Source organism: Ictalurus furcatus, chromosome 18 (genome assembly GCF_023375685.1).
Source record: "Ictalurus furcatus strain D&B chromosome 18, Billie_1.0, whole genome shotgun sequence".
NCBI lineage: Eukaryota > Metazoa > Chordata > Actinopteri > Siluriformes > Ictaluridae > Ictalurus > Ictalurus furcatus.
The window spans coordinates 19,641,937-19,656,126 of record NC_071272.1 but is presented as its reverse complement, the minus strand read 5'-3'; the positions used below and the strand labels follow the sequence as shown (position 1 = coordinate 19,656,126).

The window sequence follows — 14,190 nt, the reverse complement described above, 5'->3', positions numbered from 1 at the left end:
CATGTGCAGAATCTGGCTGAACTGCACTCAACAGTGGGCTCAAACAGATTAATACATCAGGCCTTCAGACTGGTTGTTCCTGTATGCAGGCAATATTATCTTTCTTGAGAAATTTCAATACCTAAACATGATACTCAGGGGGTTAACGTTTACCGTCAGCATCTAGCTGTTATTTGGATAAGTTCTGGTGGCATTCAAACTGAATCCAGTGTCTTCTCACCACTGACAACAGATAACAGTCTGAGAGCAGCATATTGGGGCTCCGGCCACTAATGGTGTTGTTATCGATGGTGCTTTTTGCCAAGTGGTCTGGCTGCAGCTTGTCTCCCTCTCAGTGTAATCCCCATCCTGTTCTTCTTCTCTCGCTGCCCAGTGAAAAGGAACCATCTGTTCAAACCCCAGAGCAGAGCCGGAGATAAAATGCCTGCTGCTCAATCAGATAGTGACTCTCATCCACCCTGTTTCTCGAACGCTCTCACCCAGCCCACTCTGTGTTCAAGGATTCGTTTGGCATATGGGTTAGGCGTTAGCGATACTGGTACAGAGAGAGTAAATGCGCTCAGGATAGATGCACTCTGACATCAGGGCAGACATTTTCTCATCTGCCACACTTGGATCAATGTGAGATACGAATCACCTTGTTTCTTCAGTCGTCCTTTGATGAAATATATCCTGATAAATGAGACCGAGCATGTGTCTGCCCCCTGAGTGATTCTGCTCCAGAGACAACACAGATTACAGAGCTTCTAAACAGGGCTGGAATCTTAGAGCCACAACATGCCAACATGAAGTCTACGAACCAGTGCCAACTCAGGCCAAAAATTTTGCACTTGAGCACATCAGAGGGACGACAGCTGACAGCCAATCAGACTAACATTCTGCACTTGCAGCTTTTCCAAACCAGCAAGTCATGGCAGTCTGCATTCGTATTCAGGAAAAGAAAATAAGTTATTGGTAAACACAGAGATAAAAAACAAATCACCTTCTTCACGTTCCTGTGCCCCGCCTGATTTGCGCCACACATGCACAGTGCACTTAGGTTGGAGAAGTGGATTGAGTAGTGACAACGATGAGGAAAGTGACATGGCTTCAAGATAAAGCTACGGTTGTTTTCAGTTCACCGCTTACTGCTGCCACCTCCTGGTGTGGAGAAGGGGCAAGTGCAGACATCCATTTGGCTGTCTGGTGTGTGAGTTGGTTGTCTGATCTCGATTCAATTCGACACATGATTAGCCAAAAGCCAGTATCCATTTTCATAACATGCAAACTGATACAGACCCTGCAATATGTGAAATGCATACATTTTATCAAAAAAACCTTAACGTTTAAATGCATAATCTTAAAAGGTCTCTTACTATGAGTAGTATGGTAGAGTACAGTGGTTTCAATGTTTTTGTTATGTAATTACGTCATTTCAGAACTATCAATTAAACTATCTTAATTTTATGTTGTATTTCATTTGAAGATCTAAAGCTTTTTAATATGAGATATACACAGAAACAGAAGAAATCACTTCTTTTTTGATACTTTTTCACAGCACTGTAGGTAGGGGCCGTGACATAAAGTTTAAAGGCGGAACTGTACTATAGAATTGATTTGGATTATAACAAGATGAGTCCACATTTTTTATTTGTATAGTTGTTTAATACACATTTATTATATGAAACCTATTATGTCCAAAAGGCTAAAACGATGGCCTTAAATTTCTATTACTTCTTAGCTTTATGAGCCTCATAGTTCCAGTACAATAGTAAAGAAGTGATCTTCAGAAAAGAAAGGCTGATACATAGGACTGATTTTCCGGCCTGGTTTGTGCTAAAATTCAGCTTCAGTCTTTGGTGTGACTTCAGAAATCATCACAAATTCAGATTTTTCATTCTTATGTTTTATCGGTCTGGATGTAAAGAGTGTAGTACAGGAAGTGCAACTCCTAATAAATGAACATGTCAGGAAGATTAATGATGTTTAGAAAGAATAATGCTTATGTCTCAGGGTGTGTGAACAACAATATGTTTTCATGATTCATGAAAAATGCAGACTCTGTGCTGCTGAATCAGCTGAGTTTCTGTGGATTCTTTCCCATCACAGATTTTATCTAACAGTTCTCTGATTCGTGACTACAGTAAGCACACTACAGTCTGAACGAGAGCTCTGTAAATGGTCTTTCTCACTTCTCTTCCCTGTCGCTGTGTCATGTAAAGGTAAAGTCGGACTATGAGAAGCTCAGAGAGACATTGGCGAGTGTAAGTGAGCAGAGGGACTCGGCAAGACGGGAAAAAGATGAGCTCCAAGGCAAACTGGAGAATCTTAAGCAGGCCCTAAAGGTGAAGAACATTCACTGTCTCATCAGTTATAATAACAAGCTGGTAACACTTTAATTGTAGGGCCTACTTACGACCGTCATAACTCATTCATAAGTGTTGGACGAGATGTATTAAAAATACTGGATGCCTTTCCTTTTTTTCAGGAATGACTGACAACCATTTAGTCATTTGGCACACATATTTTCATTCCTTCAGGTCTTTATATTGATTCTCAATGACATTTTAAAAAATTATTAATTTGTAGAATATGTTCATGTCTTCAATAAATCAAATTTCAGTAACAGGACTTTTGCCAAATGCACCATCGGCTTCTCCAAAATCAACTTCTCCAAATTCATCATCGACATATTCTTATATTGTATGTCTAAGGAAAAATCCTTATTAATATTTTATCTCTGTGTATGTGTGTGTGTGCAGCATATGTGTGAGGCTGCAGAAGCGAGGCAGCAGCTGGAGACAGAGCATGAACAGGCCCTGGAGATCCTCAGCTCCACACAGCAGGAGATCCAGCTTCTGCGAAAGGCAAAGAATTCAGCAAAACACACATACATATACATACAGCATGATACTTTCCTTAATAGGAATCAACAGCATCTGCGTTTCTCGGTTTACTTTTTTTTTCCTCCCCAATTTGGTCACTTGCTGATTCTCACCCACCAGCCAGCTGTCCCCTACAATCTGACACGAGTGTAGTAGGGGCAGTGGTGGCTTAGTGGTCAAAGGCTCTGGGTTACTGGTCAGAGGGTCATGGGTTCAAGCCCCATCACCCCCAAGCTGAGCCTCAGAGCAAGATCCTAACACTATGTGTCCCAGGGGTGCTGTATCATGGCTAAACCTGTGCTCTGATCCCAAATTCCTAACAAGCTGGGATGTGTGGAAAAGTGTTTGTGACAAATAAAGGCATTTTCTTCTTCTAAGGAGGGTGAGTATGCCATCCCTCCTAACCAGACAGCATGGGCAATTTTGCTGTCTTGGCTCCCGACCACTCATCATCGTCGTCAAGAATTTGAACTCGCAGTCACCTTTTTTTATGCATTCTGAAACATTACTGTCCTGAATAAAAGAACAAAACAGAATAAAGCAGAGTAACACAGACGCATTATTATTTTTGGATGCAAACTTTATATAATATTCGACCATAAACAGTCAGCTCCAAAGTAAATTTCTCTCATATTTTCAGTATGAGATTAAACTATACGTCATCTCGGAATGTGGAATGTCTGTGAAACAATTTCCTGTTATAACTTGTGATATAACAGCTATAAACAGTCATTTCATCACCAGCCTTGCTTTTTCATTGATCTTAAAGTTAAGACAAAAAAACCTCTCCACAGTTTGTCATGTTACAGAGAAACCACAAAGCAAAAACTCCTCTGTCCGGAGCACTTTCCCATGTTGGAAAACTTAAAGTTACAGCTTTACCTCAGTCCAAAAGCATTAAACAAACATCCCCTTACAGAAAACGTCATCATATCAACAATTGCACAAATTAGTTTGTTAAATAACAAAACATTTTCCAAATCTGTTTATTATTAGCCTTAGGTTATGTGGTGCATTCGCCATACAAGTCCCTGTGAACGAGCTGTTACTATAGAAACAATGTATAAGTATACATATTAGAACAAGTGCATTAATAACAAGCCTGTGATTTATGTTACAGCCAGAACATTCAGAGCCATCAGAAGTGCTGTTATAAAAATTAATCAACATCTTCTGATGCAATAATTTAACAGCGCTGTGGGATAAAGACTATAAAAAAGATATATATGGTGTGTTTTGTTTCCAGGCTCAGGTTGAGGCTGATAAAAAGCATGAAGAAAAGGTTCATTTGCTAGAGGTAAGATCATGAACTCATCCTTGAGCTATTTTCCTAAAATGAGACCATCTATCGCATCAACCCAACAGCGTGTTGGGATGAAAATGCATAATTCATTGGTCAGAAATACAGCAATGGAAATAAAAATCATAAAAATCCCCTAGCAATGGAGAGCATGGTACAGGTGCTAAATAAATTATTAGGTAATTATATAATAAAGCAAAAAAGGCAGTCCAGGGTGTGTGTTACAATGATTGATCATGGGTAAGGGTGTTCTTAGGCATGCTGCGAAGTGGTAAAACCCTTTTATTACACACATACAGTGCACTGTGTATGTGAAAGCAGCCTTAGAGCACTTTACTTTGCATCCCTGCAGACTTCAGAGTGGTCTTGGATAAGATATAATCTCATATAGCTCTCTTTAACAGATTTGCTATACTGAAGCAGAGGCTGATGACATAATGATGATGACAGGAAATGGCACAAATAATGAGGAACCTCACTGTGACTGTCTATCAATTGGACTAACTCATCCTTATAATCATTATATAAATGGATATTGCAATACAGACGGTTCAGTTTAGGAACATTATAAACAGTCCATTCAGAAATCTGCAGTCAGAGTGAACATAGCAGATGTATTTCTTATTTGTGTTGCACGGTGGTTAGATATTTAGCACATTTATATATATGTGATTTTTAATACATGTCTCATATCTGTGCCATATTGCCACATTAGAATGTTCTACGTAAGGATTAATGTCCATACTGGATCCATGTAGAACAGCGGTTCTTAACCTGGGGGTCGTGAGAAAACCTTTATTTTGAACGAGTGTACACAGAGGTTCACAGAGAAGCCACTGGTGGATTTTTGGATATCTGTGCACACCAAATACCAAGAATTGAGTGAAATGACATTGAAAAAACTCTCTGTGAGGCTGTTTTTTTAGTGCTGGTGTACCTGAAGAACAAGTATAGAGCCAGACTCATGGTAAAGATAGTTTGCATCTTTTCCTCAGCCCTACTCAGCCTCGACTGGACCTCCTCGGATCCTCTATCAAAGCCCAACCATCCCACTGAGTGAGTAGTTCGAAACATTAAAGCTGTTTTATATTATATTAATCTTTATCCATTTAACAGCCAGTGTGGGGTAGGGTGGGGTGAGGAGGGGTAGGGTGGGGTGAGGAGGGGTCGCAAAACACTGGGTTGCACTCACGAAAAGGTTAAGAACCGCTGATGTAGAAAGTCAAATCACAATGACGTATAATATATTGGAATTTTTTTGTGCCCTTCTTCTCTTCTCCAAACCACAAAGGTCAAAGTTCATGACCTGGAACAGAAATGCCGGACTCAGAGTGATAAGTGTAACATTCTGTCCAAAGAGTTGGAGAAATTTCACTTGGGTTTGCACACCGATCCTGAGCGCTGGCCAGAAACCGCCAGATCACGGAGAGCAATCTGTAACCTCCTCAACGAGCTGCAGAGTTGCACTGGAAAAGGTGGGCGGAGCCTCCTGAAAATCAGTTACATTTCCTTTTTCTTTTCTTTTTTTTTTTTAAAGGAGTTTGTCCTTTAAAAGCATTAAAGAAGATCTTCAGCTAAAATGTCACACAATGTCACACAATTTCTGCTTGGAAATGTAGAGTAGTAACAGAAGAGATGACTGACAAAAATGACCCGTTATTTTTATCTTTTCAATCGAATCGCGGAGTGCGTTAAAATCGCGTAACGCACACCTAGCCGTGGATTATTCCGCGTATACGATGGTCACTTGCCTGCATGGACAAGTTAAAGCTGTTGTTGATGTTTGCAGTGTAAAATTTGACTGAAAAGATAAAAATAATGGTTAATTTTCATGTTATTTTGTATACGGGTCGATAGAGCACAAATACTGCCTGCTCTAAACCATATACAGAGATAAAGTAGCATGATAAGATTGCATTTATTTGAATGGATTATAGTAAATAATTATTAGAGAGAGAGAGAGAGAGAGAGAGAGAGAGAGAGAGAGAGAGACTTTGACTTTTACAATCTTTTATTTTTAACAAAAGGTCACATTATACACATTAAAGTCAAATGTGACTCAATATAAAATTAATAAATATTTAGAGAGCATTAAAAAACCATAAATATATAGGTAATAAATTAGGTAAATAAAATAAATCAGCACAACAAAAGGCTAGTCGTTAAGAACATTATCAGCCTAATGCTGGTGTAAAACAAAGTTCTCCATCCACTACAGAACACAGAGCCTCCTCGCAGCACCACACCGCCTTGAACATCTCCAAGTCTCCCATACTATTGTAAAAGTTAAAATCGATCAGAATCCGTGATTTGATCAGTCTAGAGAGAATTTTTCTGGCATCGCAGTCTGTGTTCTGTGCCACTTTGTTTTTCCTGCTTAGGTATATCGACATTTTTGCCTGACCAAAGATAAAATTGATCAGCTGACACTTAAACCTGTTCTTTCTGACGTATTTAAAACCCAAGATAAAAATCTGAAAAGTAAAATCCACATAAAATGACCTCAGGTTGTTTTTTAAAAACACAAACAATGGCTGCAACCTGGAGCAATGTATAAAAGCATGAAAAACAGTCTCTCTCTGTGAACAGAATGGACATTCCTGTGTGACCTCAGGGTTTAAAACGGAGATAAAAGAATTCACAGAAACAATTCCATGTAAAATCCTCCATTGGAGGTCAGCAAATTTTTTAGTTAAGGGTGGTTTGTAAAGTGCCCTCCACTCTGGTTTAACATCATCATTAAAACCCAGTACAGCTCGCCATGGGGTGTCCACTCTCCCATTCAGTTTTTTCTTATTTAAAACTTTCACGCAGGCTTTGTAAAGGAGCTTGCCAGTCACTGTCTCAATGTTCATGTCACTGTTGAACTCCAGGAGGGGGCCACCATACCCATCTAGATCTGGAGCGATGCCCAGCTGGGGAAAAGGTTCCTCCTCTGTAGGTCTAGTCTTGCTTGTTTCATTGTCCATTAGCTGAGCACGCTCCTCTGACGTTAGGGTGGACCTCCAGCAATGTAGGAGCTTGTTCACAACACGCAGGGACCGTAGTCCTAGGCGCGCTGTTAAGTCCTCAGCCCGTGACAGGTCCGTTCCTGTGATGTTCACCAGCTGCCGGAGTGTCACAATCCCCGATGAGACCAGAACTCTGGATAATGATGGGGTGGTCACACCAGAGATATCTAATCTCCCACCATTCACCAGGGGTTCCTCCAGCAGCCAGTATGGTGTTCTGCACCCCTTGATTTGTTTTTTAAAAAAAGTCCATATTTTAAAAAGCCCACGATAAAAAACTGGTAATCCAACAAGGTCTAATGTTTTTGTGTCCATTAAAAACAAAGTTCTGTCTAATCCCAGTCCTCCTACTGTGTGTAAAAGCCTATAAGCTGCTGCTCTCCATACCAATCTCTCAGGTCCAGTGAGGAGTCTCTGGATAAACTGGAGTCGGAAGGTTGCAGTTCTGCTGGCTATGTGGACCAGCCCCTGCCCCCCCTCCTCCTTGGGCAGGTGAATGACACTTTGAGGGATCCAGTGTAGTTTGTCCCAGAAGAAGTCCACTAGCAGGGCCTGGATGTTCGAGAGCAGATTTGGTGGCGGATCCACACATGCCAGCTTGTGCCACAGGGTTGATGCTGCCAGGTTGTTGATGACCAGCGTGCGTCCCCTGTAAGACATTTTTGGGACCAACCACTTCCACCTGCTCAACCTGCCCTTCACCTTCTCAAAGACACCTTCCCAATTCTTATTTACAAACTCAGTGCTGCCTAGATAAACACCCAAGTACTTAAAACCACCCTTTTTCCACACCAAACCAGCTGGTAATGTGGGCTGCCCACCACCCCACTCTCCAACTAAAATGGCTTCACTTTTGGCCCAGTTGACCTTGGCAGATGATAAAATCTCAAAATCTTTTAAAACATCAATTAAAATATTCACATCAGTTTGTGTTCCCAGCATTATGACTAAGTCATCTGCATATGCTGAGAGACACAGAGAAGCGCTGGATTGAGATATCTTAAAACCAGAAAGTTGATCTCTCAGTTTACATAAAAGAGGTTCAAACGCTAGGGTATACAGCATACCTGACAGAGAACAGCCTTGTCTAATACCTCTGCAAACTCTAAAAGGGGCACACAAACCACCATTAACCTTCAGTACACTCTCAATTTCACTGTACAAAGTCTTGATCATGGCTATGAAACCTGGGTTGAAACCAAAGGTTTCCAGCACCTTCCACATGTATTCATGTTCAACCCGGTCAAAAGCCTTTTCCTGATCTAGAAAAATAAGGCCAGTCTTTAATCCCAATAGCCTGGAGATGTCCAAAATGTCACGAATTAAATGTATATTATCAAATATAGACCTGCCGGGCACACAGTACGTCTGGTCAAGGTGAGTGATGTGCTCCATTACCTTAGTCAGTCTTGAAGCTAGCGCTTTTGAGAGCAGTTTGTAGTCAGTGCACAACAGTGAGACCGGGCGCCAGTTCTTCAAATGCGTCAGGTCTCCCTTTTTGGGCAGGAGGGTCAGGACGGCTCTCCTGCAGCTCAATGGGAGTTCACCTCCCTTCACACTGCCTAGCACCACTTCTAGCACATCCTGCCCTATAACTGTCCAGAAGGCTTTGTAGAACTCTACAGGGAGACCGTCTATGCCTGGCGCCCTTCCATTCTCCATCCCTTGGAGAGCTTCATAGAGCTCTGCTAGAGTTAGCTCTATGTCCAGATCGCTGGCCACATGCTCTGGGAGTTTTGGCAGGTATTTTAGGAAGCTCTCTTCCACTGTCTGTGCCCCTGACTGCTCACTGCTGTACAGCTTCGAGTAGAAGCTAACTGTCTGCTTGCGAATTTCAGCGGGATCTGACAGAAGATCTCCTGATTCTGTTCGCACAGCATGTATGAATCTTTTCTGTCCATTCTTCTGCTCTAGACCAAAAAAGAACTTAGATGGAGCATCCATCTCATTCATGCTTTTAAAGCGTGAGCGGACCAGCGCCCCCTGTGCTGTGATGCCCAACAGGTCATTCATTATAGATTTTTTACTTTTGAGGGCTTCAATCTGCCCTCGATCTCCTGTGGTCTCCAAACACTGGAGTTCCACTATTCCAGTCTCCAGAGCTTTCAGAGATCTGACAATGTCTCTTGTGACATTAAGAGTGTACTGTTGACAAAATGCTTTAATTTGAGCTTTGGCCACATCCCACCACTGTTGTATAGAACTAAAAGCCATCTTTTCACATTTAAAAACATTCCAGAAATAAATAAAGGATTCTCTAAAATTAGTATCCTCTAAAAGTGCAGTATTAAAATGCCAATAAGCACTTTTTGGTTTTACATTTTCTTTACTGACAATACACTGCACCATATTGTGATCAGAGAGGCCTACTGGAACAATAAAACATTTAGTAAAAAGTGTCAGCTGATGTTTAAAACCATAAAAGCGATCTAGTCGTGCCAGGGAGAGTGTGTTGTCTATGGAGTGGGCCCACGTGTACTGCCTCTGGTTTCTATTTAAATTTCTCCAAATATCAATCAGTTCGTGAGCCTCCATCATCTCCCACAGGCGCTTACGGGAGGCTACATGAGGTTCTGTGTGGTTCCTGTCCAAGTTATCTGTTGTGCAGTTAAAATCCCCACCCAGAATTAAAATATCGGCAGTGTTGCAGTCAGCAATGACATTGTCTAGTTTATTTAACAAAACCATTCTCTCCACTGCACTGGTGGGAGCGTACACACAAATAAAAACAAAGCTCTCATTCTCATAGATAGCTCTTACTTTTAAAAGCCTCCCATTTAAAACCTCAACTACTGTATAAGAACTGGGAGTAAAATTGCGAGCAAACAGTAGGGCAACCCCACCACTAATTGATGTATTGTGACTTAAAATTGCCAGCCCACCCCACTCCTTCATCCAGCTAGTAGCATTGTTAACATTACTATGTGTTTCTTGCAACATCGCTACATCAATACGCTTCTGCTTTAGTAACTCATATAGTTTTACACGCTTTTCGTGTTCTCTTGCCCCGTTAACGTTTACACTTGCAATACGAATCCCAGTCATAAGAACAAGGTGTAGATAAAACAAGCAGATGATGAAACCCATTTTAATACAAAACACACCAAACACTCTACTGGTCATCATCAGAAGTTTCTTTGCTGACTTTAGTAATTAATTTCTTCAGACGATAGATCTCAGTGTCAATAAAAGCTCCTTCTCTTCTAAAATGTTTGACATCATGGATAAACTGCTTCAGATCTGGGAAGTGCTTTTCTACTACAACGTTCTTTTGCCATTTAGTATTCCGTAAGAACTCCTTAATGTTCTCAGCACGGTATACAACTTCTCGCTTTTCTTCCTGAGAGCCAAAGTTAAAAACAGAATCTGACATGTAATCATCACTGTCTGTTTCTTTTTCGTCTACTTTAGTGTCTCTTTTGGCCTGTTTGCTCCCTTGTCCCTTACCTCGTTTTTTCCGCTTGTTCGGTACTTTAAACATGGGTTCGTCCTCCATCTCCACGTCTCCCCCATCCCCCGGCATAGTGTCTGGTGCTTCTGAGCGACTGCTCTGCACCCCTGTACCTGCCTCTGCCAGCGCAGGTATCTCCAGCTCTGCACCAGAATCCACTGCGTCTTTATCGGTCAAACAAGGATTCTCTACTTCAGGCAAGCAGGACTTCTCTGGAGCCACTTCAGTCAAGCAGGGCTTCTCTGGGGTTGGTATATCCTTCGTGGGTTCCTGGGCTACAGGCTGAGATTGAGGTTCGCTCTCACTAGGCTCCGGTGCAGTAGCAACTCCGGGGCCTTCAGCAGCGGGCTGAGCTGCAGCCGCAGGGGGAACGGCTCCAGAAGGCCCAGCTACTTCCTGCCCCGGTCGCTCAGAAACACCACGGTCACTCTGTCTCTCAGGACAGGCCTGGACAAGATGTCCTATTTTGCCACATTTAAAACATTTTATGTCTGTGTCTGTAGATACAAAAATGCTGTAGCCATAGCCTTCTACACTGAATTTAAACACTAGGTTCAATTCCTCTACACCATCTTTCAGAATCATAAAAACCATTCTTCTAAAAGACACCAAGTGCTTAACTAGTGGGGACTTACAGCCAAGGGGGATTTTCTTTATGGGGGAGACCAACCGCCCTTATCTAGACAGTTCTTTGGATATGATCTCATCGGATATGAAGGGAGGGACATTAGACAGTATAACCTTTTTGGATGGGGAACTTAGGGAAGAGACCATCGTAAGCTCATTATTAAGTACAATTCCTTTCTGGACAAGCTTGTTTGCTCTATCAACGTCATTCACAAAGACTACAATTGCACTATTCATGCGGGAGGCAGAGACAATGTTCTCATGTCCCACCACTTCTCCTACCGCTAACACACACTCCTCCACACTCGCCCTGCACGCCACCCTCACACCGTGCCGGCGAGTCAAACTCACACAGCCGCGTGTTTGGAGCCGCCATGCTCCTCCACCGCGACACGCACACACACACACACACTTACTCGCTTTCACACTCGTTCACACACACACACACACACACACAAATAATTGATCCGAGATGTTTACACGGAAAAAAATTGCATCAAATGCCGAAAAAAGCTGGCGAAACGCCAACCGCTCTCACACGCTCAACACGCCACACTCGCTCCACTACTGCGCATGCGCAGAGAGAGAGAGAGAGAGAGAGAGAGAGAGAGAGAGAGAGAGAGAGACGTCCAGCCAATCAGAATCGACATTCTGACAGACCATGGTATAAACATATCTAATTTTTATATCTTATATATAATATATATTATAAATAATGAAATAATTCTTCCATGAAAATAACACAGAGGAATGTAAAAATAATTGAAATGTGAGTGTTTAAGGATTTGGCCCTGCATATTTGATCTATATTATATGCATCTTTATATACTGTATTATGTAATTATTTTTGTGCTATAATACTGCTGTATGATGGCTAAAGACAGTGAATGCTGAGAGAAAAATTTATTTCTCGGTTACAAGTTTTTTTTTTCTTCCAAAATTTGTGTAAAACAGTAACAGAATAAAAACTATGCCAAAAATGACAGCATAAAAGCTTGAATCTTTTTGAACCTCTATAAGTGAATGAATGAATTATTTCTGTGAGTTATGAAGCATGCAGCTTAATGAAACATTCTCTCTCGTATAAATTGAACCCAGAGCGTCTCTCTCAGGTGACTGTCGAGGCCCGGCGGTGATTGACAGGCGCTGGCGTTTGGCTGTGTAACTCTATGTTGTGCAGGTGATGACAGATCTGCAGGTTCTCCGCTAATCTCTGAGCTCCTCCAGCCACTGCAGGTCAGCAGAGATACACCTGAGACGCCGTTGCACATCAACATCGCCATAACAGCGAGACCCCAATTAATGAGCATCTCAGAGGTGTGTTCGTCTTCTACAAATCTCTTCCACTTTAAAAGTCCTGTAGTCATTCATGTGGCTTGTAGCAGGTGCTACTGTTAGCACGCGTAAGTGTGGCCTGTCCACCATTTTTTTTTTTTTTTTAGCTCCAGTGAGAAACCGTAGTAACAACTGTATTTATAGCTTCTAAAGCTAACTAGTTCAGCACAAATTACATAATGCGCTATGTGTAAATAGGTTGCTTGATGTACGTTACATGCTCGGCTTCATACTAGTTTAGTTGGCAGATTAACAAAGCAAGCTATCTGTACTAGCTAGATATGCTCACCAGAGGCACTAATGAGGCACTCTGCTACTTCTTTTCAAGTCATGTCTCTATACACATTCAATGACAGGTGATATTTGAAAGGATAAGACTGAAACCACTTGTTGTGCCTCAAATGAAGTAATAATCTCTAATCACAGATGGATGATGAGGTGAGTCCAGCTCCAAGGTCCAAGGCAAGATACACAGGACAGGTTCGTCTCTGCACGGCCCGCTACAGGTACGGACGTTTTGGGTTTTTTTTTTACTTCTGATGTGGGATGTTTAAAAAAAAACGAAAAAATGTCTGCTGTCATTTGAATAATAAAAAAATGTATTCTGCTTTAGGCTGATGTGTGTGTGTGTGTATATATATATATATATACATATATATATATATATATATATATATATATATACACTCACACACACACACACACACACATATATATATATATATATATATATATATATATATATATATATATATATATATATATATATATATATATATATTAATATAATATATTAATTTTGGTTTCAGTGTATTGTCATTTCGATCTGTTAATTTTCGTTGTACTCGACTGAATTGTGAAGTTTAAACTTTAAGCTTAAATAAATGTTAAATTGTATTAAATTGCATGAATACTTTCACGTTGTTAGGGAAATATCTCAAACTGAAATATCCGTTTCTCTCCATGGGGATGTTTTAATGTTTTACATTTGTGCAGCTACTGCTTTTGGACAGAGCTTTTTTTTTATTTTTATTTTGAAGCATTTTTAACTCTCCCACTCTCATTCTCTGAACAGTTATAATCCTTACGATGGACCCAATGAGCATCCTGAGGCTGAGCTGCCTCTTGTTGCTGGGAAATATCTCTATGTGTACGGAGACATGGATGATGATGGATTCTATGAAGGTGAACCACATTCTCACATTCTCAAATCTTTGGCTTGTTTTGATCAAATGGTACCTTGGTTGTATTTTTAGGAATGCTTTAGCTGTAAATATCCACGACTCCCAAGCATGTGTATAATTAAATAAGTAATTTGGGTTGAGTTTAATGTCATTCCTCAGCAAGGGTTTAATAAGTGCTTCTTGAAGGACTGACAGATTAAACTGCAAATCGGCAAGTACCCTGCAGCTACACCGCCGGGTGAAGAAAAAAAAAAAAACAACCACACTTTCAAAGCGTCTTTTCACTGAGTCACTTACTCTGGTTTTATCACAGTTTCCTTTTTTGCACTAAGTAAATTGACTATCTTTAGATCACGGTTTAGAGCTCTGGATGCAAACTGAACTGTGGAGATTTGGTTATTGTACACAGAGTTGCCGT

The 14,190-nt window shown here is 41.0% G+C and overlaps 1 protein-coding gene across 1 annotated transcript in view; it reads left to right on the top strand.

Moving 5' to 3' along the window:
• The window catches only part of rimbp2a (RIMS binding protein 2a), a 73,817-nt gene that overhangs the window by 43,396 nt on the left and 16,231 nt on the right, over positions 1-14,190 (top strand). The window contains exons 7-13 of the mRNA XM_053649435.1: positions 2,202-2,324; positions 2,742-2,846; positions 4,111-4,161; positions 5,456-5,639; positions 12,434-12,570; positions 13,015-13,094; positions 13,664-13,773. Of these exons, the coding sequence (XP_053505410.1) occupies positions 2,202-2,324; positions 2,742-2,846; positions 4,111-4,161; positions 5,456-5,639; positions 12,434-12,570; positions 13,015-13,094; positions 13,664-13,773 (790 nt within the window). The remainder of the gene's footprint in view (positions 1-2,201; positions 2,325-2,741; positions 2,847-4,110; positions 4,162-5,455; positions 5,640-12,433; positions 12,571-13,014; positions 13,095-13,663; positions 13,774-14,190) is intronic.